A 26,293-nucleotide genomic window follows, 5' to 3' on the forward strand; every position below is an offset into this window, starting at 1 on the left:
AAATTCACTAAAATATGTTAGAAAGCCTGACACTCTATGTTCTGTAAGCGTTTTCTGGAGTTTAAAGGCTCAGCTGGATCTGTCCGTGTGATGTAAGTCAATCTCAATCCCTCTTTTGCTCAACTTACTCACAGGTAGGGGATTAGCGTGATGTATGTGTGAGTATCTTGAGAGAGAGGTTGAACAGCTTTGGAACTCCACTGGAGGAGAGCCAAACACAGCGGGGAAGCCCAGAGAGAAGGAGGTCCCAAGAAGATGAAGTGCACATCAGGTCTGGATCAGAAAGCGTTAGGACACAATTCTCAGCATTTCTGTTTGCCACCTATAAAATCACTGTGATTTTACTTCATAAACCATTTATTACTTACACTGCTGGCTGTTTGATTTTGTAGCATGATGTTAACAAGTGCAGGAAATAATGGAAGTAAAGGACCTGAGATCATTGCACTCTATTATGTGTAAGACTAAAGCCGGGAAGTGATTAGCTTAGCTTAAAAACCTGAAAGTAGAAGGAAACATCTTGCTCTCTCTCATTTCTTGGGTTTTGATCTATACACAGAAACAAATTTATTACACAATCAAAGTCTCTAATTGTCTGTAAACGGCTACTAATGGAAGTTCCTTTCACCTGTAGGTTTTGAGTTTATAGGCGTTTAGCCATGCTAGCTGTTTCTTTCTGGTTAGATGCCATGCTAACCTAAGCTAATCACCATGTAACTATAGACTTATTAATGTAAGTTTGCGTTTCAATACTCTAAAGCTGGGCATTTTAACATGGTGGTCTGTGGTTATAACTCACTTTTGGAGCAACCTCAAGTGGCCATTAGAGGAACTGACATTTTTAGACATTTCACTGCATTTAACAATCATTTACAGATGAGGACAGAATTATTAAACATATCAGGGCCTTGTGCCGGCCAGTCAGTCACATTCACTTAGGTCTTCTGGGGCAGTTTTTCACACACACCGCAAGATCTGATATCTCCGTGTTGGCGTTGTCCCAACATCATAATAACGATAGTCCCGGATCAACATCGCAACCAACCAATATGTCTAAGCATTCAATTATCTTTAGTCAAGAAGTTAACTAATGCTATTAAAAAGTATCATTAGCAAACCAACTTTAGTAACCTAAATTTGGCTAAGAGGAAACCAAACTTGATAATATATTCATTATATCAATAAAATTAATAAATTCAAATTCTTACCATTTTTCTGACAAGAAAGTTTTATATAAAGAAGGGTATTTTTCTTCTTTTTTTTATCCACATTGCAAAGCTATGACAACATGATTGCTTAGTTGCAATGTTGATCCTGGAATGAGGTTAACACACCAAAACAGGCATGTTAGATACACTGTTCTTCACCAGAAGCAACATATGTTTTGGGTTATGGTCATGTTGGAAAAAAAGTGATGACCCAAACATAGTTTTGCTGCTGACTGCTTGAGGTTTTCTTTAAAAATCTTCACATATCCTTTCTCCTTCATGATTCCTTCCACCTTGACAAGATTCCCAGTTACAGACACACTGAAGGATCCCAACATCATAATACTCTCACCACCGTGTTTCACTGTGGGGATTGCGGTGTTATTGGGTTATACAGCACGAAACTACTAAGTGCCTGCTGGACATGTGGCGATCGGTTGATCAAATGAACGCTGGTATTTTCTGGAGAGAAGCGCAGAAACTTGTCGATGTGGACATCGCACTCCTGGGCTCCACTCAACAAGAACTTACGAGAGGCAGCGAAGACCGGATTATGAATAAGCGCCAAGAAGACAGATACTTCGTGTGGGTTATGCTTGCATTTGAGTACCAGTCATGATCAGACAGCAACAAGCTGACGAAGTTGAGAATTTCTGCTACCTAGGCAGCATTATCTCAAACGACGGTGTCTCCAATCGAGATGTTTGCTCCAGGATTGGCATGGTGTCTGGAGTTACAGCCCATCTGGAACTCAACTTTACTGAACACGCCGATCAAGATTCATCTGTTCAACTCCATTGTCATCCCAACCGCCCTCTACGTTAGCGAGACATGGCAATCAACAAATGCAACAATCCGTCAGCTGAACGTGCTCCAACAACGTGGCCTCCGGCGAATTTTGAAATTTCTGGGACCGGATAATGAACAAAGAGGTGCTACAAAGAGCAGGTATGCTTCCCCTAGCCGACATTGTTGCTCAACGTTGATTTCGGTTTGCAGGAAAATTCCTTTGCCTACTCCTTCACCGGCCAGCCAAAGTCGCCATGACATGGTTTCCACATAGAGGTAAACGCAAAAGAGGAGGTCCTAAGACCACCTGGTGCCGGACCTTAATAGATGATCTGGAGCATGCCAGCGTTAACTTGGATGAAGCCGAAGCAATAGCCGCTGATCACCAACAATGGAAATCAATAGCTGGCCGATGCGCTCCATGGTGTAGGAGAAACTAAAGACTAAAGAAAAGACAACTCTCCCATCTTTCTTTAAACATAATCAGTGTGTCTATGACCAAAGAGCTCTAGTTTCATTTCATCTGACTAATAGACGTACTTCCACGATACATGCTTGCATAACTGACTTGGAGTTTCAGCTCCATCAAACACTGCCGAGTTACAGAAATGTGTCCAGATTATTATAGAACATTTTGAGAATTACCATTAAGTGCATTTATTTTATTTCTGTCAGTATCATTACATTCATATAATCATTTGCTCTAAGTACATGATGTTCACTTTGTGATGCTTAAGATCAGTGGACAGACAGACAGACCAGTAACAGCATAGGCACACACACCTTCTTGGTACCACAAAATAGGAGGCTTTTGTCAAACTAAGCAGTAAGAGATAAGCGCCTCATTCTCACTGTCCTGAGCACACACTGACCGTGTGCAGTGTCCCTGCTCTAATGTACAGTTGAAGAGTAAGCCTGAAGCCTTTAACAGCAGCTTTGACTCATTCCAGCTTGTTTAACAGGCTTTGTGAGTCTAATGGAGAGCCACTAACTTAAGTTTGATCTCCTCCTCTGTTTGTGTCGATCATCCTCTATGTAACCATGGATACAATAAGGCATCAGTAACACATTTCACGCTGTTGTTCCACATGGCTGGTATGCAAACTCCGCCAGTATCTACAGCATGTAACACACACCTAAGGAGACTCCTTTACCAAAGCAGCAGAGAAAGGTTTACATCAACCTTAAAGTCAGGCTGTCGTCTCCTAAAATTTCCTGCAGCTACACGCTGCACACTGTTTCTCCTGGGACAAAAAGCATTTACGGTATGATCACAGTAATAGGATTACATAAATACAGTGAGGTACAGCACAGTTAAAACACATTCTTACTGTCAAGAATTCAAAGATAATACATTGTTATTAAAGTACAGTATGTATTGTTTGAAGGTACCTGAAAATCGAATATTTTGACATTTTGAAAAATACAGCTGTTCACTTTCTTGCTAAGAATTGACTAAGAAAACATTTATAAATGCAAGCTAAATGCTAAATGAATAAAAAGTCGGGGGTTAATGAGCTTTGTTTAACTTAACACTGGAAGAAAAAGGAAACTGTGAGCTAGCTTTGTTTAGAGGACAATAAAAATGACATTAGTTTACTAGCAACTCTAAAGGTCAGTAATTAGCTAAGCTAAGCTAAGCTAATTCTAGCTTTGTAAGTGTGTACGCTTGATAGTGCTGATAAGTCTTCACACTAGCTCAGCAAGAAAGCAAACAAGCCTATTTTTCAAAAAAAAAAGAAAAGAATCTAATGTAATCACATTACAGACTTGTATAGATTTAAACAATTGACTTAACAGGTTAAAGATTTAAACAAGTAGTCAGATAATAGGTAAGCTAGGAAATTACCTTTTTTAAATCTCCATGACGATGACATTTTATGACTTCCTTTGTACACTTAATGACGAGTTTTGACAACTAAATATATATATATATAATGGAGACATGGTTTGAAGAACAGTAGAGTAGAATAGTTTGGGGTTTTTCCGTAGCTGCAGCGGCAGAGACCACCCTCACTAACTTCTGATGCACACCCAGTCACTTTGTTTTATAAGCAGGGTGAAATATGACAAAAACCCCACAGTTCATTAAAGATCTTCAAGGGTTACTTCTAGTATGTTTTTCAGGGTAAAAAATCAAAGCAAGCTGGGTGTCCAAAACCCTGAGAATCCAGCACTGACTCAATGATACAGCTCCAAGAAATAATCACAGAACTGAACCGATAACCCAAGTAAATACAACCGCCACGGCTGAGCTAACGTGTAGTAAATATAAAAGGCTATTCCATTCAATACAGCAATAAATCTGTCCACTGAGCACAAAACTGAGTTCTGATAATTCACCCATAGATACCAAGTGTTAGTTTTTCAAAAATATATTCTCATATGCCTTCTTACATACAGTTAACTTCAAAAATATACACAGATCCATTATAAACACAATAAATGTACGATAGACTGATTTCAAGTTTCATTTTGCTTTTGTAACATAAATCAGTTTTGCTCCTCCTAAACAAGATCTGGATTAATAAAGTGCTTCAAGTTTTTAAGTGAGTCTTTAAACCTATAAAAAATGCCTATGTTGATCCAGTGTAGTCTCAGAAAGAGCAAATGATGTTTTTATAACTATGTCACTAAGTTGGGGATTCACCTGGCGAATAGTCTTTGAAAGTGTCCTGAGGTGTATCCATGAATTAAAAGCTGTCCAGTTTGTCTTAACCCTCTTTTGGTTTGAGTTGCTTGGCCCTGGCTGGTGACCGGCTCCTTCTCTGGCCATTGCTACCACCTGTGGATATGCTGTCAGCTGTTTTGGACACTTCATTGGAGTCCACAGGATTTTGTGGGGACTCAGTGTCAATGTCCTCCAACGAGCCAGGCTGGGACTCCACTGAGGTTCTGGTGAACTGATGCAGAAGAGCACCATCCTCTCTTTTGCTTCCATTCGCCTTATCCTCTTCCTCTGGCTTGAACTCTTTAACAGCATCTTCCTCCTCATCTTTGTCTTCTCCACTCTCTTCCTTCTCCTCCGATCCCGATTTGTCAGCAGTGGTGTCACTTGAACGTTTGCTGTCTATGTCCGAGTCTTCCGCGTCTGCCTCCTCTCCCTCGGTCATGCAGGCAGCTGGAATCGCGTCCTGCCCCTGTAGGGTTAAATGAGATAACAATAAATGATCTCTGAGCAGTTTTAATTAGATGAATTGGGCATTAGAGTGCTGTAATTACATCTACAAGATGCTTACATAGTACCACCAAATTAATGTGTGAGATTAAAATGAGCTAATCAGTGCAGGGAGGTGCCAATAAATAATATCACCAAACTGATCCTTAACTGGTTTCAGCTTCCGATGGAGGCAAAAATACACAGTTTAGAAGTATTTTTAACATGTTGAAGCTTTTTCTGAAACTGGCAAAAGCAGCATATGTCCATCAGCAGAAGCTTCATGTTGGTGCCAAACAAAACAGATTTGTTCAGGCTCTCTAATTGGATGGCGAGATTATCTTTTCCCACAGGCTTAGAATTAGTGGTGAGGATGCAGTAGGTCAGATTCCTCTTTAAGGGACAGCACAGTTTGTTGTTCAGGGACTCAGTGGTGTTTTAAAATAGAGTGCAAGACAATAATGCCACAGAAACTGTTATTAATTGGGTTTAAATTTTAAAGAACATTTAATGTGGGGGAACTGGTGTGTAATAATTTTATTACCATCACCTATAGCATAAATATACTCCTAACTTGTGAAAATGTACATTGGATAGATGCAATTAAAAATTATGCTGTGATATATGTCATATATATATATAAATAAATACTAAAACCTGAGTGTTTGCCTCACTACATCATGTAAGGCAAGCAGAGGTGGGCGGATCCATCTAATTACTGATATCTAAGCTTCGATGCCAATGCTGGTATTGGCATTAGATTGACACTAGCACAATATGATCGATACTTCCAAGTTCAGTATGTAGCCCTGAAACAGGCACATTTATATTCTCTAAAAAAACCTAGTTTCAAAATACACGAGAGGCTGAAAGGTGTGTTTTCTTTAAAAGGTTAAAAGTATCAGTACTGGGAACACTGACCCTGTATTCACTTGTATTGAATTGATACAATAATTTGCGGTACTGCACGGCACTAAAGGGGAGTCAAAATTAAGCTGGAGAGTCAGTCTGATCATGTTTCTTGGCCTATCTGACATCTTTAATCAATGCGGTTAAACTTCCACGAGTGCAGTGCTGTTTTACTAACATGAAAGTGATTGTCCTTTAAAAGAAAAAAAGAAAACAATGCTATCCTTTGTGTTATACATAATAATTACTGAATAAACTTCAGTAAAAACATGGTTCACATTTACCTGTGGCGAGGTTCTTTCCTCTTCAGATGCCTCCCCTTCCTGTTCCTCACTCGATTCACCCTCTCCTGTGCCGTCTTCCTCGTCACCTTCACCCTCTGCTGACGCACTGTCCCTCTCTGCAACCTCCTTTGACAACGTCGACTTTTCATTTTCTGTAGTTTCTGCGGCACTATCCTCCCCCTCTTCCTCACTTTCACCCTCGGTGGGTTTTTCTTTATCGTCTACTCTCTCATCACTCTCTTCATTTTCTGGGGTTTCTCCTTTGCCCACTGATGCCTCTTTTACTGTGTCTTGGTCGCTTGTCTCCTCTTCTTCGCCAGTTCCTGTGTCTCCCTCATTTTCCTCTGTTTCATCTTCTCCCATCTCTTCTTCATCCTCTCCTGTTTGCTCCTCTCCCTCCTCCTCTTGGTCACTCTCCTCCTCGTTTCTGGTACATTTACACTGACGTTCTTCATCCTCCTCTCCAGTTTCTGATGTCTCATCTTCTCTCACTTCTTCACCACTTGTTCCTTCTTCTTCCTGCTCCTCTTTGCTTGCACCACTTTCCTCATTTTCCTCCTGTTCATCTTCTGTCTCCTCTTCTTCCCTTGCTTTACCGTCATCGTTTTCTTTTTCAGCCTCTTCATCTTCCTCTGCAATCGTCTCCTCTAAAACAACAACCGCTCTGATGTCCTCTTTGGTTTCATCGTCTTCCTCTTCCTCCTGGACTACGTCTAAATTCCTCCCATCGTCGTCTACAGCCGCCTGGCTTTCGTCTTCCACTGCCGCAGGCTGCGGCACGGTTGCAGGGGCCGGGCTTTTCTTCAGCTGAAGTATCTTAAGTAGGTCAAAGTCCTTCATCACCGGTGCTTCAGCCGCTAGCGGGTTGGTTTTGAAAGGCCGTGCAGCCATTTTCTTGCGAACACAAGCTTCACATGGACAGTATTCGTCGTCACTTCGCTGGTCGCTGAACTCCCCCGTCATCTCTCCGTCGCTGAGGGAATCGCCGGTCTTCACCGACTGTTTCTTCATAATCTAAAAAGACAAACAAACAAACAAAAATTAAATCCAACAATGTATGCCATTCAAGCAGTATCTTCTGCTATGAAGACAGTTTGTGGTAGATTTACCTTCAACATCTGACGTCTCTTCTCTGTTGTAGTGGACTCTCTGGAGAGATGTGTTCCTTGTGGCGGCCGAGGTAACCTACCACCTCTCCCCGCTCGACCCTGAATCTTCCTCATTTCACGTTCAATACTGCTCTGGATGCGTCGGCTCACCTCATCCCTCAGCTCGCAGATCATGGTGTCCAGGATGAGACTGTCATCCAGATCCCATCGAACTTTGAACTCTGCCATTGCATTAATGTAGTGGTCCATAAACTGTTTTTCAAGCTTCTTCAGAAGGTGAAGTACCCACACTGGGTCAGGGTCTTGGGATGGTCTTTTGGCCAAAGGTGCTCGAAGAACAGTTGGGGGTGTGCCTGTACTAGAGTCTTCCAATGTCTCGCGCTCATTATCGGTGGGAGATTTGGAACCGTCTTTGGCAGAGGTCTTGTCTGATGACTCTGAGGGTTTGGAGCTTTCGCTTTTTTGAGGAGCTTCTTCACTTTGCACTGGTTCCTCTGCTGTGTCTGCCTTAGCTTGGTCTGTGAATGTTTCCTTGTGTTCTGTCTCAATTTCTGTATCTCCTGCCATTGCATTTCCCTCTTCCTCCTCTTCTACAATGTTCTCTGCTACCTCGTGTGCATGTAGAGATTCTCTCTCTTTTGGAGGTGTCTCATCTCCTCCTTGATTGCCATTTTCCTTCCCTGAACCTGCAGAGCCACTGCTCATATCCACCCCAGATGAGGACCTTGGTGGTGTCACCTGCTCTGGGCTACTGTTCTTGTTCTCCTTTGCCTCCTTGGCTTCGATGTTCCCAGGCTCAGTGAGCCAGAGGGAATGAAGGATAGCCATGATGTCCTCATACTGCTGGCTGCGACCCTTCTGTACATCACAGCCAGGGCCCAATGCAGGCTCAATGAGCTGGAGCTGGGCCAAACAGTCCAAAAGACCCCTGGCTGATGTGCTTAGTCGGCGTCCATAAACCGGAGACACCTAAGATCAAAAATAAAACATTCAGAGAATGTAGAATATGTTCAATGCAGGAATTATAGTCAAATTCAAATAATTACAACTGGTTAAAAAGGAATTTCAAAATCCTGAAATTAACTGAGCAGAATTTTAAGATTTCTACATTTAAGATCTAAGATGTGCGGGGACACTGGTTGCCTGTTTAGGATTGAAGGTAGTTTATGTTAACATCCACCTCTTTTCATGCTATTTTCACATATTTGGCATATCTAACCCAAAACAAATAACTTCTAAATTTGAAAATTTGCATGTTAACTATGTTCATGGATCATGCACATGGTACATTTCCTAGCAAGTCAAGTACTTTTGGTTGCTTCCTTGCTCACAAGTGATTGCCACAAACTTGGCAGTTTTATCCCAGATGCCTCTGGTGATGCAACTTTTTATTTATAGCTCTGTATAGCAGAATAATTTTCTGTCACAAAAAAGTAACTGGCTTACCTCGGGCATACTCCTACATCGACCCAGAGAAGAACTTAGAAGAACTTTCATCACAGCTGCAGAAGACTGCCAGCTTCTAGGCAGAGCCTCACTTTGTAATAGTAGAGCACTAGGGTAACCAGAAGTCCCCTCTGCATCTCCTGAAGTTGGATCTGAGCCCTTCTCCTCCTGTGCTATCTCACATTTAGCTTCATCTTCTTTCTCTTCATCCTCTTCAGGGTCACCTTTTTCCTCCACTTCTAACTTCTCACCTTCAGGACTCTCCTGTGCTAACTCTCCTCCAGGCATCTCTTCCATTTCCTTTGGCGTCAGCTCTTCCTCATTAAACTCATCGCCAAGTGCTAGCATGCTGCTGTTAGCAGGAATACTTCGCAGCCAGTCACTAACAACCTCACTGGGGGACGTGTTGGGCAAACAGGCAGGTGTCAGTTCCTCTCTTTTATCCATCTGATTGCTGCTTCTTTGACACATTCCACTTTTCTTGCTCTTGGACTTGTCACTGGACTTACTGGCTTTAGATTGTCGGCTGCACGGGCGTGCTGCAGTCATTGTTTCCTTTAGCAAGTCAGCAGCAGACAGAGATTGAGACAAAGTGCTTTCACTGCATGTCTCTACTTTGCTGTGTAAGGGACAGGGGCTTGAGGACTTGATAGGGGTTCCTTTCTTCAGAGAGCTGGCCATTTTGACACTACCACAATCGCTCCCTGTGCTAAATCTGGACTTGCATTCGACCTGATCTTTTTCTTTACTCTGATCTGAAGCTAAATCTGCCGACTCAGCCCTGAGGCAACAGGGACTTTGGGAGGAGATTACTTTACTGTATGCAGTGTCTTCTTCCTGTTTGGCCTCACTAGCTGCTCTAGGGTTTTCTTGATTTTCCGTGCCATTATTTTCTGAGTTTCCAGGAACTGTTTTTGCTGTTGTGTTTGCAGAGGATTTTATCTGGACTTTCGCACCTGCTGATGACATTGCAGATGAGTTCCTGTCGTTGCTACCATTTGTCACTGGAGCAGACTTCATATTTTCTGTTTCACTGCCATTTCCAACTTTGGTCGAGCTAGCATTAGCGTGTTTTTCTTTAGACTTACAGTTGCAAGAAGACTTGTTAGACCTGCTGCTTCTGACTGAAATTGTACTTGCTGCTTTTTCTGCCTTTTGCAATCCATTTTCTTCACCTGATGGAGTTTCAATAGTTGGGATATCCACTACTGAACCACTCTTCCTGCCAGTACTGTTGGATTTTTGAGAAACAGTGGACCCCGTTATCTCCACGTCCTCCTTCATGGTGGAAACCTCTGGGCTTTTTGGGAGACTGGGAGTTGAGGTCTTTGCCTGGCCCTCATCATTGCCCTCAGCACTTCTGTGAACACAGACGCTAGACTTCCCACTGTCTGAGTCAGATGTTTCTTCAGGTAACCCAAGAGAGACCGATTCTGTTGAGTTCCGACTCAAAGGATGGTCTGTGCCTCCTGATGACAGGGCGCTGGCTGCTCGCTCAGAAGCATTCTCACTTTTCACCTCGAGCTTCACCTCTTTATCCTTGTTCTCCTTTTCTGTCTTTGCCTCATCAAATTCTGAAGCGGCTCCACAGCAGCATTTGGATTTGCCAGATTTAGCAGAGCTCGCGGAATGAACTGACAAGACACTGGGCCCTCTTGTGTCTCCAGCATCAGAGCCATTCAACAACTGCTGCACAGGAGACTTACAACTTTTGGTGGATGCGGCTGAAGCGTCGGGAGAGCGCATCCGTGGCGAACGTGTTCGCTTAGGTGAGAGAGTTTGGACATTAGATTTAATTTTTGGTGCACTCTCATTTGTTACCTTTTTGTCTCCATCCGCTGTTTCAATAATAGAAATACCAGTTTTTCCATTACAATTTGACTTTTGAGATACTGTAGATGAAACATTTGATCTTCCCGATGCAGCACTTGGTGTTCTCTCATTCGTCACATTTTCCTCGTCATCAACTGTAGGCGTTTTAATGGTGACAACATTTGCACTTGAATTTGATTTATGAGAAATGTTGGACCTTACTGAAGATTTTGACTTGGCAGACATGACACTTTCCACCCTCTCCTGATTTTCTTTAGCTTCACTTGGAACTGGAGATGCAGTTGTGTGATTTGACTTCTGGGACTTGGAGGACTTGGCACTAGGGGCTCTGTCCACCATGTCATCTCCCTCTATCTTTGTACTGTGAGACTTTGCAGAGGAAGCTGATTTATGGGATAAAATACTAGCAGTTCGCTTCTCAGCTTTTTCTGTTTTGTGTACTATTTCAGAGTCTGATTCTGTGTTTTGATTACTGTCAGATTCATGACATTTGGAGGACTCTGCACTGGGTGCCCTCTCGTTATTTACCAGTTTAAGATTGTTCTTTTTTTCTTCAGCTTCATCTGCTGTCTTTGAGCTTGAACATGTCACCATTTCATTGCCATCACATTTAGACCTGAACGACTTTGTAGACTTAGCAGACTTGTCCGATTTAACTGACGTGCCAGACATTTGACTTGGTGCTCTTTCTTCTCCCTCTCCCCCAGGCTCTGAGGCTTTAGTGGACTTATGGGATTTAATAGACTTTGCAGACAGGTTGGACTTTGATGACATTGCACTTGTTGGTCTTTCCTCTACCTCTGTTTCTGTTCCTTTTCCAGTTACCTCTATGGTAGCTTCAACTCCTGTCGCTTTTGCACAGTTACTGCAAGTCGACCTCTGAGATATGCTGGACTTTACAGAAATATTTGAGTTTTTTGATCTAGCACTATCAGGTCTTTCAGCCTTTCCAGCCTTTGCAGAAACATTTGACTTCACAGAGAGGCTACTGGGAGCTCTGTTGTTTGGGTCATGCTCTTCTACAGCTGGATTGTCACTTTGGGATGTGCCTTTAGCTCCTGACTGACAGGTGGAGTTACGAGACTTGACTGATGCATCAGTCTGAGCTGAAACACAAGATTTGGCTGACAAGGAGCTGACTGCTCTTTCTACAGTGTTCTCGCCCACTGCTGTCTCCCTTGAACTGATGTCAGGAGCTTCACTTGTGTGTTCAGACTTGCTGGACTTTGCAGACTGATTTGACACTACGCTGAAGCTTCTCTCGTCCTCTTTTTTTGCACAAATATCAGTGTTGCCCTTACAGCCAGAGTTGTGTGATCTATTGGACCTGTGGCTTGTAGCTGAAGTAGCACTGGGAGCCCTTTCTTTCTCTTTTTGTGTTGCCTGAGGACTGGATGTTCTAGACATGGCACTGGATACTTTGCCCTCCAAGATATTTGATGTGGCAGAGAGGCGTCCATTATTGGTGAGGTTGGTTTTGTTGGATTGGGTAGAAACATCTGAGGCAGCATCATCACTGTTAGGAAGGGGGGAGGCTTGGTTGGAACGATTGGTTCTCTGTGATTCCCTGCCACCGGAAACAGAATCAACCTTGCGTTTGCAGCCCCCGCAATTCGGACACACGCTGGTTGTCGCTGACTTTTGAGAGCTTGCTGAGAGTCCTGTGTGACCTGACAAGCCACTTACAGCCCTCTTTATCCCTTCATCATCATCACAGGCCCCTCCTTCCTCTGATTCTGGCATCCTGGTTACGCTTATTTTAGATGTGTTGCAAGGGACTTGATCTACCTCATCTGGGCCAGCTGAGCAAGCGGCAGCTCCTCCACAGAGACAGGAAGAGGCTGCCGACACTGCCCTGCTTCCTAGCTCTTCCTGCTCCTTGTGTTTGGTAGAGTGGAAAGAATTGGCTGAGACGTCATTTGTTGGCTTTTCGTGCAGTTGAGTTTCAGGGGTTGGGGACGGTTCATTGCTATGGCAACACCGTGAGATGCTTGGTGGCAGATCATCGTCCTCATCATCTTCATCCTCTTTCAACGACCGAAGGACATGTGAGGAGCTGCTGACTGCTGACGGCGGGCGATCTTCTTCGTCCTCAGCTGACTTTCTGTTGAGTGGTTGAAGGTTACTGTCCGCGACAACCACTTCACTTCGACTGCAACACCGGCTCACCTTGTGTACCTTAATATGGGTGTCCCCATCCTGCTCTACCTCTAATCTGTGCTCAACCTGCTCGGTTACACACATTTCCTCTTGGACCAGTTGGCTCTGCTCTGAACCTGAGCCACCCCCGCAGCTGGAGAGCCGTGCTCTGCAGCGCACCACCCTTCTTGAATTGCACGATGAGGAAGAGCTAGAAGAGTGTGTATGTCTCATCATACTGTGGGTGTGGCTGGGTGCATGTGGGGGTGGAACAGGAGCTGATTTATGGCTGTGTGCAGGGTTTTCCCATAAGTCGTAATGCTGTTCATGCCTCTGGTGGCAACACGGGCAGCGGTTCCCTTCCAACTCGCACTGCAGCGGCTGGCTGGAATAGTCCACACCGTCCTGATCAAAGGATGTTGAATCAGGGTCAGAACAACTTTCTGACTGGCCCTGCTGGAGATAATGAGGCTGAGCCTGACTTAGAGGGCAACATTCATTGCTCAGAGATGGAGATTTTTTAATTTGAGTGGACCACTGGAGGGTCTCGTCATTCTGGAGGTGAAAACGCACCCTCATCTCCACTGAGAGGCTGCCATCTTTATTTACCAGAACACGCTTTTCAATGTCATCATTCATAATCGCTGGCTTTCCCTGGGGGCATGCGGTGACACCATTGCCATATGACTTTTCAGAGGAAAAAGAGAAACGTGCCGAGCGGTTTGAGGAATCAGAACGAGGGTGAATGATGCTCTTTTTGGTTTCCAGACCAAAGTTAACTGAAGGAAAAGAGAAAAGTACAATATTTAACAAAATGTATTCCCTCTTTTTCTTGTACCTTTTAAAACTTGTCTGTTGTTAACTTGCCCAGTTGTCTAAAAAACTCACCATTTTTCTTGCTTTCATGTCCTTCGCTGTACTCACTGGCTCTGGATTGAGCTCCATGAGGTGGGGACCTTATTCCTTGAGTAGCAGGGGATCGTGCCCCATTTCCAGGAGTCCGGGGACCCAGACCAGGGAGTTTCTCTTCTGAACTTTTCCTAATAAAGTTTATCAGCAAGGGGCTGAAGGCTTCCCGGCCAACACACACCAGAACGCCTGGACAAGTCATCAGGCTTTGAACGCTGTCAATCTGGAAAAAATTCACCAGAGTCAACAGTTTTCACTAAAATGAGCAACCTTTGCAAAGTTATACTATGCGAATTCAAATAGATATAACTTTTTACCCTGCGTCCCTCTACAGTGTAGATCTTGCGGACATGAAACTGCATCACTTCGGACACCTCATCTAAAAAAGCTCTCAGGCTCCTGGCTGTCCTTCTGCTCAGGACCACGCTCCTCCTCATCCCCGGTTCGCTGTTCTTCACCAGCAAGATCCGTCGCTGTCTGTAAGGCATATGCAAATGGCCAGGTGGTGTTGCGGATGACGTTTCAGGCCTCTGGGGCCTCCGGTTGTGATGGTACCAGATGCCTGAGTGTTTGTTGACCAGCTCCATGTTTACTGGCTTCGCCTGGCGTCGGTCAGAGCAGAGGTAGCAGCCACCATCCTGGAGCTGCTCCAGGTGTTTGATGGTGTGAGTGCCACGAGGGGTGGTCACAGTCCGCACACCAAATGGCAGCGGCACCTGTGGACAAATTGTACATAAATATCAAATGTGACTGTTAATCTGTCTCTATCTCGTACCCATGTATTGCTCTCCCTACATTGTATAAAGCACTGCTGATCAGGACAAGGCCGTTTTAGCCACTTAACATCCACCAGGTCAGTGATGACCCATCTAGGGTTAATTAAATATCCACCCCATTTTGTAGGATTTTCAATTGTTTGGAACATGTAATGACAAAGTAATTGGGATTTAATTTGAAATAAACAGTTCCTGAAAAATTGCTTATTTATCATGTGGCTAAAGCAAAACCCAACCATAACCTTTGATTAGCGTGGATGTTAAGAGGTGAAAAGATCTGCATCAGTAAAGTCAAAGCCACGTACAGCCTACTTATATCTTAGTGGGCCAGATGAGTGAAAATATGTGATAAATGTATAAAATTAAAGAAAATGTTGTGGTAGTTCATTGCTCAGACTGTCCTGTAAGTATAAAGCATAACATTTTTGTTAATTGACAGAAAATGTCTGTTCTTGTGTTTTTGTTTTGTTTTTTACACTGTGATATTACTTTTGTGTCGTATGGATGGCCATGAGAGAGGTCTTTATTAGTAGGAAATGCTTAAATACAGTTAAAAGTCTAAAATTTATACATTTATATCCTACTTCACATTTTGCAAAGCTGTCCAAGGGCCATATTGGAGTCTTTTACTCATCAGTTCTGGTCTCCAGGCCTAATGTTTGACACCCCTGACCTATATGCATGCATCTAAGCGTTCAGCTTCAAAAGAAGTCTCTACTATAGTTCATCTAACCTTTTGAGAAAGGTCGTCCAGCAGGGCGTCAAAGCATTTGAAGCTGCGCTTGTGGATGGCCATCCTGACGCCCCCAAACTGGCTGTCACCACTTTTGTAGAATGTGATCCGTTTGGCTGGGGTGGTTGAGGTCACGTGAGCAGGGCGCGAGTTGGAAGGGGGCGGGGCAGGGATGGGGAAGACATGTTTAAATGGGGGCCGGGGGTTCCACAGCCCTGTCTGGACCGAATGCATGCTGTGGTCTCACACACACCTGGGAAACACACAAAGATAAGAACATGTTTGTTTTTTCTGTAGGTTACTGTTTATTTTTCTGGTCCCGTGCGTGCTAATCACACTCACAAGAAGAACAAGTCTTAATCAGGATGTTTAATGTCGGATTTAGGACAGGACATCCGCTGGAAGGACTAGCTGACATTGGTGGGAACAACCTTCTGTATCATTTACAACTAAATTCTAATAAGAAGCTGTCACTTTTCCACCTGCTGAGGTGAATGTGTTATTTTCTGCTGTTTAAACAGGCAAAAAGACCAAAACTCGTAATGATTTAAATCATTAGGAAGTCAATCAGGAAGTTTAGAAATTTCTAAACTTCCTTGACCTTTCTAGAAAAAGACATTTACCTGGATTCCCTCAAAATTTTCTGTGCAGTGTGCCCCCCCCCCCCCCCCCCCTTGATCATTGATCAGTTTCAATTTGTTTTTTGAATAAGAACTGCAAATCCTACAAATGTATCAAAGTTCAACAAAAACAAGCCACATACTTTAATGTAAATTAACAAGATAAACTGTAGACAAATGCTATATTTACATGGATGTTAAAGGCAGAGCTTTGCACAGGGAGCTATTTTTATTAGTGTGGCCTAGGACACATACAGAAATCCTGTTTGGAACAGACGTAAAAGGTTTCTGCCCTGCTTCTGGAAAGGCAGCATCAATCAGCTTACATAACATAGGCTGAGTATTTCAAACATTTAGCTTTTTTCTCTAGTTTTACAACACATGGATGAACATAGATGAACACAACAAATAACTACTTGTTAGTTTTGAGTTTTGATGGGTTTCAGGTCTGTATCGTCACACATATTAGCTTATATAATACATAAAGTTATAAAACCACAAGCTAATATCACGTGTATGTTGAAAGATCTGCTGTGGCGACCCTTAAATCCTTCAGCATCAAGACAAATATCACTTTTTCTACTCAGTACATGTGGTCACAATGTGCCTCTTGATTGTTTCCTGTTATGTCTTCCGATAGGCTTAGCAGGCTTTTAAGTCTCATGAGGCCAAATCAGTGTTGACACTGCTTCTTAATGCCTCTTTAGCTCAGTCTTTCCTAATAACATTACATCAAACATATCATTTAAAATTCTATGAAGGGCACAGTTAACCCAACATTTAGGCACACGTTAAACAGGTTTTCAGTGTAGAACAGCACAAATAAAACTGACTGTAACGTTTATTTTACACTTGAAACTGACTCAGTCAATCTCATATAACTTATTCTGGCTTTTTTCTGAAATGGACAACAAAGTTGCTTTTGATGTGCAACATTAAAAGCAACCACTGAAGCTGTGGGAAAGTGATTATGCTGTGGGACTAAAGGAAGGTCTTAGGCTTACAGCTATGCTGACGTCCATGTGGACTAAGCAAGTTTTTCCAGCAAAGAGGCAAGTTAATCCAAGCAAATGTTAGCTTAGAGCTTTCAGACACTTCAACACATTCAGTTAGTGTTTCATTATCACCCTCTGCTTCTTTCTCACTGCCATTCAAGATTTAATGGAATCAATATATCAGTGGAATAAAGGAATATTTTCACTTTCTGTTAATCTCATCTAGTTTCTTCAGTGCTATTTTTAGACTTAATGAATTACAAATACTTCTTAAAAACTATTTTTTTAGAAGCACACCAACAGTCCCAGTTTATATATGACAAACAAAGCTTAAAGTTCTCACATTTAAGCAGAATAAATGACTCATCTGTTAAATGAAAAGCTGTGGACGGACTGCTCGATGGAGCGAAAATTTCATATCTAACACACAGATTTTTCTTTCCAATACAAAACTCTGACTCACATATATTAGCCTTTAACACATTACACTAAAGCAAACCATTAACAGATAACAGCATTGTAGGTTTAAGCCTTTTCAACATGAAGCTCTATTATTTTCCCATGAAAGCATTATTATAGCAGATTTTATGTTTTTGCTCGTTTAGAATCTTTTTCAAATGATTTGAAGATGCTTACCATTGTCGTAAAAGAACAGGAGAATGACTGGTACCACTAATTAACAACCACTTTTTCCATGCCATATTAGTTGCACTACTCACATATTCAGGAAGCATGGTCCAAAGAGGTATGGAAAAGCTGAAGAGAAATTTATGGATATCTAGTCAGACCAGGAGACTGGTTTGCAGTATTTGTGCAGTAAGTGTGTATGGTGGCGATCCCCGAGTCATACGTGTACATATACAGCAGAGTCCCTGATTCCACTCTCCAGCTCTCAGGGTAAAATGGCAGATGGACAAGAGGAGGGAGGAAGGGAGTGGGGGTGGAGAGAGGAGAACTGAGGAGATAGGAGAAGACAGGAGGGGTGAGGCTAAGGATAGAATGAAAAGCCTGCTTAAGAACCTCTGTGTGTGTGTGGGAGAAGGAGGGGTTGCTATGGTGAGGCCAAGACGTTAATAAGGCAAGTGATGCTCTTATGCATGCCGCACCTGAGCAGGAGAAGACGCATATGCTAATGCTAGTGAGGTTGAATTATTGAGATTGAATAGAAATATTAATAGGCAAGTGGCAAATACATCAAAGATGATTAGATTGTTAGTGAAATTATAATTTGAATCATGTCAACATGAAAGTTACAGGACGCCGAAGGACAAAGTTAGGTAGATAGTCTTAAAAAAAAGTCTGAAGTCTGACTTAGATAAAGTCAGATAAAGGCAGTCGGTTTTCACATTCTGATTGCAGAGTTGGTGCAGAGGCCACAGGTTTTAGCACATATAACCCCCTCTATCTGTGTCTTCCTCACACACAAGGATCTAGTTGGAGGATTTTAATTACACACAGTCTGTCTAACAGCAGGGTTCCTCCTGTCTAGAAACCCCTGAAACCACCAACTGCTGCCCTGGAAAAAAACCCTCTAATACTACAGACAGAGTAGCAGTAAATCTGTAATGAGCCAATCACGACCAGCTGATTGTCTCTGTCTGGCAAAGCACCATCTCACAAGGCCAGAAGGGGAAAGAGCAGCAGCAAGACCCAGCACAAAACCAGCACCAGAGACAACAGATGTGGCACTGATTAGGCTGGACACAGCATGAAAGGAGCTGGAGGGCAAGGTGGGTTGCACAGCGGCTTGCAGAAAAAAAAAAGTATTTGTCTAGTAGGTATTCTAAATGATAAATCTGAATGTTGTGTATTGCTTTCCCAGTGTGGGTAAGGGGATGGCATATTATTTATGTCCACAGTTCTTATTCCACTATCCTTTCTTTTAGTGGGATTAACGGTCTATATCTGTACCTAAAGAACACGTCCCAACTTAACAAGCTCTTTAGCTGCTATTGGCTCTGATAATTTCATCAGACTGTTGCCAGCTTTTTCATATTTTAATTTTCTTTTAAGTTTTTTATTATCTGGAAAAGAACTGCCCACTGTGGTCGGGAGATGGTACTGACACCAACGATGAGGGTGAACAAAACAGTGAGCGAAAAGAGGCTCACACAAACATGCATATAAAGCGTGTTAGAGACAGAGTGTTAATTATTTGTGGATTCATAAGTGATGCTGGTCAGATTATACATGGTCATTTTAGCTGCCGTTAGCATAGGAATATGATTGGAGCAAATTCAAATATCGCACTGGTGGAAAAGACATTCACCAAAGAGACTTGATGTTCCAGGTTATGGTTGCCTAGGTAATCCTCTAATGTATTTACTATTAGATCACGAAGCTTGGTCACCCCATAGAACCTTATAGCATTGGTGTATGTATAAATGTACACACATATTTTTTTCTTCTTGTCATAGGTGGGTATTTGGGTGTTAAAACACTATATGTATACTTATGATTCCAGCATATAGCAGGACAAGGATTATAGTTATTACTTAAAGTATTGTTATAAATACTATTAGCATTTATTTTATCTCATCCTTTAGTTGATCAGTGAGGCAACATGGTTAAGCATCCTCACACAGTGGGTCTTTGCACCAACACGTTCTCATCCCAAAGCGTAACATACCGACGCTATGTGACAAATCCTCGGTATGTTACGCTTTCAGTCACCACATCCGTCTGTATGTTACGTGTTCGGAAACATGAGAACCTTTTAGAATGAATCAACACATGTACATTTATTTTACCTTTTCATCATTAATCGCTTTGGAAAACACTATCTAATATGATTAAGATTGTGTTTATGATTAGGATTAAGGTTAGGGTTAGGGCTGGAATACACGGCTGGAACGTGTGTTACTGCCGGGAGTCTATTGGATTGCATCCACAAAAGCATATCACAGGGACGCAGAAAGTTACCTTTTGTGTTCCTATGGGACGCCTTGGGACGTGACAAATCGGCGGTATGTTGCACACTGGGAATGAGAATGGTCTCCTTTGCACACTGTCCCTACTATCCTCCTGTTCCGGTGATTGTTTTTCTGTTAGTGTTGCTGTTGTAAGTCTGCGATTTCCTTGTCCTGGATATGTCCTATTTAGCTGCTGACCTGATTTGTTTATAATAATAATTTTAAGAAAATACGCATGTGGTCAAGCTAACGTCATCAACAACAACCTCAGTCTCCTATTCTTTTCAAAACACGCTTCCCCAGCTGCCAGTGTGGAGCGTAAGATGTGTGTACATGAGCCAACAGGTGCCATGTAAACCCCACGATACCCTTTGAATGGCAGCCACATCACCTTTATACACAAGCAGAAAAGAAATGAAGCAAGAGACAAAACCCCCCAAAACAAACAAACAAACAAACAAACGGGAAATACAAAGGGAATAAATACATCTAAAAATAAATTAAATGGAAAAGTAAATAAATTAAGGAAATAATAAAAAAATACATCTGAAAACATCCATTTAAATTTCTGTATACATTTTTTTAAATATATATTTTATGTTAGGTGCCATTAACAGTAAATAACTGTTTAAAATTAATCATCATTTATATATTTTGGCTGTTCTGGGCCTCCATAGTTTTGAAAAATTCACCAGTATTGCTGTTTTTCGCTGAGGCTTAGCTGCAGATCTTTTAAATACATTGCAAGCAGAAAAAGTTTTTATTTTATTTTTTCTATTTTATTTCATTTGTTAAGTTGACAAATTAAATTATTACTCAACAGGTTGGTTTGTTACAAATGTTTAATCAGAGAAGTGTTTGGTATCGCTGTTCAGGGGCATGCTGTGTTGTGGAGTTAAAAATAATCTCTAGTAAGAGCAGAAGAAGAAAAAAAGAATCAAACACGTCTTTTTACACTTTTAAAAACACCAGGGACGTTTATTATTTCCATCTACAGGCTCAAAATGTCCTTGAAATATGTCTTGGTTTTATAGAAGTGTCTTATTACATAAGTAAAACTTATGTAACTCCTCATTTCATCAATCTGTATCTGCTTCACAGCCTTAATGAGAGACAGAGGAGAGGTAGGCGGCCCTCGGGGGGATTCTGGGTAGACAGGAAGTTAAGGATGAGTAGTTCCGGTGCTGACAGGAACCTGAGGCATCACAGTGAGGCGTCAGGATGCTGCTCTCTGAGAAAGTTTTGGTACTAATGTGTATTCCTAGAGGATAAATCAAGCAGTTCATCACCTGTGCGCTTTGCCTGATGATGTTACACATGGGTATAGGCTTCAGTCCTGCAGGAGTACTTTCCTTTGTGATATGTACACAGTGAATCATTGAATTTGAACATGTTCACCTTAAAACTAACTGAAAACGGAGAGAAGTTCTGCTCTTGCTCTTGTGTTTTCACTTCAGTCAGCAGAAAAAATGAAGAGGAAAACAGAGCAGAGATTATTCCGCGTGCGGTGGCCTACTTTTGGAAGTGCGCTCACTCCTTTGCTCAATCCCTTTTGTCTCTTATCCTATAAGCAGGTGTGTGATCACCTTATTCCCACAACTGGACCACATACACAAACACAAGCCTACTGGATATATGAGCACTTGCTCATTGGGGTTTACATTCTCACTAAAATAAATTAAATTAAATTAAATTAAAAAAACCCAAACACAGAACCTTACCACAGATGTTCAGCTTTGTCTAAGTTCAGAGAAGCAGGTGTTTGTAAAGCAACAGGTGAGAAAGAGAGGTTCATCTTACCTGTGAGGAAACATGCTGGAAGGAACCAGTGAAGATCAGTGTCCGAGTGTAGATCCCGATAAAGAAGCAGTTTGATAACAGAGTGATAATAAAGTCAGGTGTGGTCAGCGGCAGACAGCGCCGCGAGCTCGCTATCTGAGATTTGAGAAGTGCGCACAGGTTGCGGGCGCGCGCGTTCAGGCACGCTGCAAGTCCGCGGCATGAAAACCGGAAGTACAGCGATTAAGACTTTCAAAGTAATGACTTGAAAGCCTTTCAGTAAAAACGGCTGGATTGAACGTAAACACACAAACTGTACAGCTCGGAAAATCAAGTCCAATCAGTTTATTTATTGTGAAAGCAATAAAGTAGCAAGACTAATTTAGATTGGCTTTTAACTAAATTTGAAACATAAACTAAACTAAATAAAAGAAAAACACAAGGGAGGTACGATCTGTCTTCGAGTGAGTTTCAAAGATGTTGAGTACTGGTGATGTCCTATTTTGAAGAGGAAGACTGTTCCAAATTTTAGGTGCAACTAAAGAAAAAGGCCTGATTTAAACAACAAGAACAACTAGAAGCATCTAGTCAGTTAACCTTAATGATCTAGGAGTGTGCATAGTTACAAGTTCAAAAATGTAAGAGAGTGCTGATCTATTTTTTGCCTTAATAATAAACAAAAGGATCCTAAAATCAATTCTGGAAGGCACTGGAATTACTTTCTCAAAATCGGCAGATGAGAGAATTGTCTTAATCTTTGCAAGGGCCCTCAGCTGGAAGAAACTGGCTTTAACAGCAGAATGTATTTGTTTGTTAAAAGTGGAGCTGCTAGGGTGACAGTTTAACTTAGTAGATGAGCAGGCGTAGCTCTTGCTTGCACACAAGCATGTGACAGACTACAGACCTATTGTCCACTCTTGTAATTGGCATATGTAATGCACAGTGATGAGTCTACACAGTGTTGCCTTGGGTTTAATAACTGAAGGGTCCACCCTAAAACTATTGTATTATATTGAAATCTGTGAATACTGATTATGAATGGTTCTTAATCCTAATTAGGACGCTTATTTTGTATGTAGATCTTTGCATTACAATATAAAGCACCTTGAGGTGACTGATAAAACTGAATTGAATTGAAGGCAACATTGTAATGTGTACGCAACTGAACTGAGATTTGCAAATGTGAAAAGGGGTAACTACATTTGCATCAAAAATCGCACCTGAAATAAAGCTTTTATTTTTAAAGACACAACCGGCAATTGGACACTACCGACTATTTTCAACAGCCGTTACCTTGACATTATTTGGTGGAGAACAGGAGGAGGAGGAGGAGAGGAAAGGCAGAAGAAGAGAGAAGAAGAGAGAGGGCTGGGGTTGGTGCTAAAGAGGATTAGAGCTTTCCGCCATCTGTGGCCACAGACTGATAATAAGCCCAGTTACATTACCAGCCTGCTCTTTTCTTAGCCCTGAAACAGCCCCATACATGAAGACTGTGTGGTTTAATACCAGACAGTCGCTAGTAAACCTACGAACAAACAAGCACTGAGTAATTACGTGTGATATGATGTTATTTACAGGTAACACTGAATTCTCTTCACACGTTCAATCAGCAGCTTTACGTCCCTACGTCATCGCGTCAGTCTCCAATGGCAACCGAGCTCAGCTGTGTGTTTATCAGGATGGATTCCCTAACAGAGAGTGAAATAGCTCAGATAGCGAGGCTACAGGTAGGCGGCCACTGAATTAACACCCAGACATTTGATTTAAGCGATATAAAGACGAAGTTGTGTCCCAGCATTTTTTTTAAATGGCGCTAAAATTTATAATTTGACCTAAATCTTAAAGTAAGCGACTGGTTAGAGAGTTAGCTTGAAGTCATGCACGCACATTATTTTCTTATTGGTTATTGGTTTAATTTTCTGAGCCTGAAGTTATTTGTTTACGTACAGCAAACTAGGGTAGAGTGGACTTTACAGCCAGCTAGCCCTACATGCGCTTTTTTAAAAATTAATTTCATGTTGACTTTTTAAAAATTGTTTTATTATAATTAAATTATTTAAAAATGTTTAGTATCCAGTTTAGTTTTAGTTAATGTAATAACCTTGGAGCAGAACTGCAAAAATAAAGACATAACCAGACCATTTATGAATAAATAACTAAAATAACTTGTAAAAATGGTTCTACGTGTTGCTCAACATTTCTCACTTTTGTGTCTGTGTGATTGTGTTTGTCAGAGAGATGCTGGTGTGCAGATGCTCAGCCATTACCTCTCGTGGCCCGAGTTCAGTGACGAGCGACGATGCTTCCATCAAGAGTTTGTGTATGACGTGGTCGTGTTCGCTGCAGACTGTGGCTTCTCCTGGCCGAACGTTATCCGGGCAGCTGTGATCGCCAGAGACATCTTTCCACGGCTGGACGGTCAGAGTCAAATAGCAGTGTACTATAAAGTGGCCTGTTAGAGGACACACTGCTTAACCGAGAGGTCGTGGCCCTTTACATGGCCACCAGAGAATTATTATCAGATGTAAAGCTCTCATTGCTCATAAGCCAATACAGACACCCTAGCATACCAGACTGAGTGATTCATTGACTGTGAGTCATTCTCTGTGTGCCCTATTAAAACATTACTCATCCAGTGTTAGTAATGCAGGCCCACCTGTTCACAGTGTGCAGGATCATGTGCTGCTGGGGTTTGGTTCAGTAAACCTCGTTTAAAACTTCTGGACTGTTTTCTATCCATCAGATCCCGATGTACTCAACTTGCTGTCCCTACTGAGAGAGGTGCTGTGTGAGAGAGTACCGAACCTCACCCCCGTCCATCGACATGACTTCACCAAGTATCTCACAGACACCTGCATCACACGGCGGAAGCTTTTCCAGGCGGTGGTCGATGGAGCTGCTAACGTGTCTGTCACTCAGCTACACTTGGAGGTGCAACTGCCACCCACACCCCCTCCCTTAGCACAGGTATGGAGGCCTCTTTAAGTAGCGGCTAGCAAACCTGGACTGCATAATCATCATGCAGATTCAGGGCTGCTATCTGATGGTACTGGAATCCATATAATATGTCCCAATTTGTTTCAAACTTAGAAAGTGACTGCTTTTTACTGCAGGGCATTGATCTGCAAGAGTGGGAAAGTCAGCAGCATGAAGCTAGTCTCACTTCGACCTTGGAGCAGAAGGAAAACGAGCTGAGGTGTCTGAGACAGGGGTCACGGGTCACTCTGGAGGACATCACTCTTCCAGAGGATAAGCATCTGGATAAACAGGTTCATGTTCCCTAACCCTAATATCTAATCATGCAGTGTGCTACGAGAATATGTGGTTTTGTGTTTTCAATGTTTTTCTCCTAGACAAAAAATATTTTTTTTCTAAACCAGCCCTTTTTTTAATACTCTCCAAAACATAGGATTATGGTTATGCTAGCTGAGCTACTTCCCTTAGTGAAATTATTCGGACTGACTGACTGTCACTGTTTTTGGCTCCCCAAGTAGGGCATTGTGGAGTTGGTTCGTGCAGCAGTGAGGGCCACCGAGAGCCAGATAGTGGCAAGCCTAGTCCAAGAGGCCGATCTGCTCAGTGACATCCTGCAGCTGAAACTGCAGCAGGAGGATCTGGCCACTGGGAGGCACAACAATACTTCTCCTACCAATACAGAGACAAATGCAAAGGTACAAACTGCCAAAACTAAAACAGGAGGGAAGGCGTCTGGAAAAGCAGAGGGCAGGAAGTCAGTGAATAAACCTGATCAGAAGTAAGAATGTTGAACCATTTAGTAACAGTCACAGTTTTGGCTAACTGTGTTACTTTTGGATGCTCAAGCTTGTATTATTATTATTATCATTATTATTATCATCATTATTGCACATCTTATATTTATTATTTGAAGATTTCTGTATTTGAAATGTATCCCTTAACACCTATTATGTCATATTTGATACATGAGTTTTTGTGAGGTTTTAAACTTCTACATGTTCGGTGTAATCCCACTCTCCTCGAAAAAACTGAATAAATTGCACATTTTTAGCGACAAATTGCAAAAAAGAAATGTTGGATGTAATAAATACATATTAAACAAATTAAAACTCATATGTGCAAATATATGAGCCCGTCTGTGTGGAGTTTTTTGTTCTTCCCATGTACTGTGGCTTCCTCCCACAGCCTAGAGATGTGCAATTAGTGGGGTTATTTGGTGATTTTAATTTGCCAATAGGTGGAAATGTGAGTGTGAATAATTGTCTGTCTCTAAGCAGAAGAGAATGGATGAATATGCAAATTAATATTTCATTGTAGAAATTACCAGAAGGTTCAATAAAGACCTTCTGGTTATAAAATTTCAAAGAAATTACAATTTTCTACTAATTATTTCATGATTCAGGCTTTAAAGGGTAAAAAGCAAGTTTCACAGCCACAGCAACATGGTTACCATGAACTGTATATAAAAAATGGACATAGCCAACGTGACGCCACTGGTTGGTTTCTGGACTCCACATTTTGAAGCCAGGGATAGCTTTTTGACTGCTGCAAGGTTGCTTTTCTCCAGACAGACATGGCCATAACTGGGTGGAATGCTAAGTTGTCAGCTAGCATTAGCAAGCTTGGTTAGCAACACAGACACCTAATGCTAACACCTAAAAAGACTTTTAACTTGTTAACTTTTACTCTCAATTTCTACTTGTTGTGTTAAGAGTTACA

General features: G+C 42.0%; 2 protein-coding genes across 7 annotated transcripts; one reads left to right on the plus strand and one right to left on the minus strand.

The window, feature by feature from the left end:
* The first annotated feature begins 22 nt into the window (after positions 1-22).
* Positions 23-25,674, plus strand: lg23h8orf74 (linkage group 23 C8orf74 homolog). Of its 5 annotated transcripts, none has more exons than XM_063466175.1 (6): positions 18,512-18,637; positions 23,176-23,325; positions 23,833-24,016; positions 24,342-24,565; positions 24,712-24,867; positions 25,093-25,674. In XM_063466175.1, exons 2-6 carry the CDS (start codon positions 23,245-23,247, stop codon positions 25,354-25,356), a joined length of 909 nt encoding a protein of 302 aa, XP_063322245.1. In that variant the 5' UTR covers positions 18,512-18,637; positions 23,176-23,244; the 3' UTR covers positions 25,357-25,674. The 5 variants fall into 5 exon arrangements, with proteins under 5 accessions (XP_063322248.1, XP_063322247.1, XP_063322245.1 ...); XM_063466176.1 differs by having other exon boundaries at positions 23,212-23,325; XM_063466178.1 differs by lacking the exons at positions 18,512-18,637; positions 23,176-23,325 and adding an exon at positions 23-271.
* On the minus strand, positions 2,630-21,762 carry rp1l1a (rp1 like 1a). 2 transcript variants are annotated; one of them, XM_063466168.1, is made up of 8 exons: positions 21,620-21,762; positions 15,293-15,545; positions 14,101-14,499; positions 13,763-14,006; positions 8,903-13,653; positions 7,457-8,425; positions 6,348-7,361; positions 2,630-5,137 (listed from the first exon to the last, which is right to left on the minus strand). In XM_063466168.1, the coding sequence occupies exons 2-8, from the start codon at positions 15,524-15,526 to the stop codon at positions 4,712-4,714; spliced, it is 8,037 nt and encodes a 2,678-aa protein (XP_063322238.1). In that variant the 5' UTR covers positions 15,527-15,545; positions 21,620-21,762; the 3' UTR covers positions 2,630-4,711. The 2 variants fall into 2 exon arrangements, with proteins under 2 accessions (XP_063322238.1, XP_063322237.1); XM_063466167.1 differs by lacking the exon at positions 21,620-21,762 and adding an exon at positions 17,627-17,820.
* Positions 25,675-26,293: the final 619 nt, after the last annotated feature.

This window comes from Pelmatolapia mariae, linkage group LG23 (assembly GCF_036321145.2).
Source record: "Pelmatolapia mariae isolate MD_Pm_ZW linkage group LG23, Pm_UMD_F_2, whole genome shotgun sequence".
Lineage (NCBI taxonomy): Eukaryota > Metazoa > Chordata > Actinopteri > Cichliformes > Cichlidae > Pelmatolapia > Pelmatolapia mariae.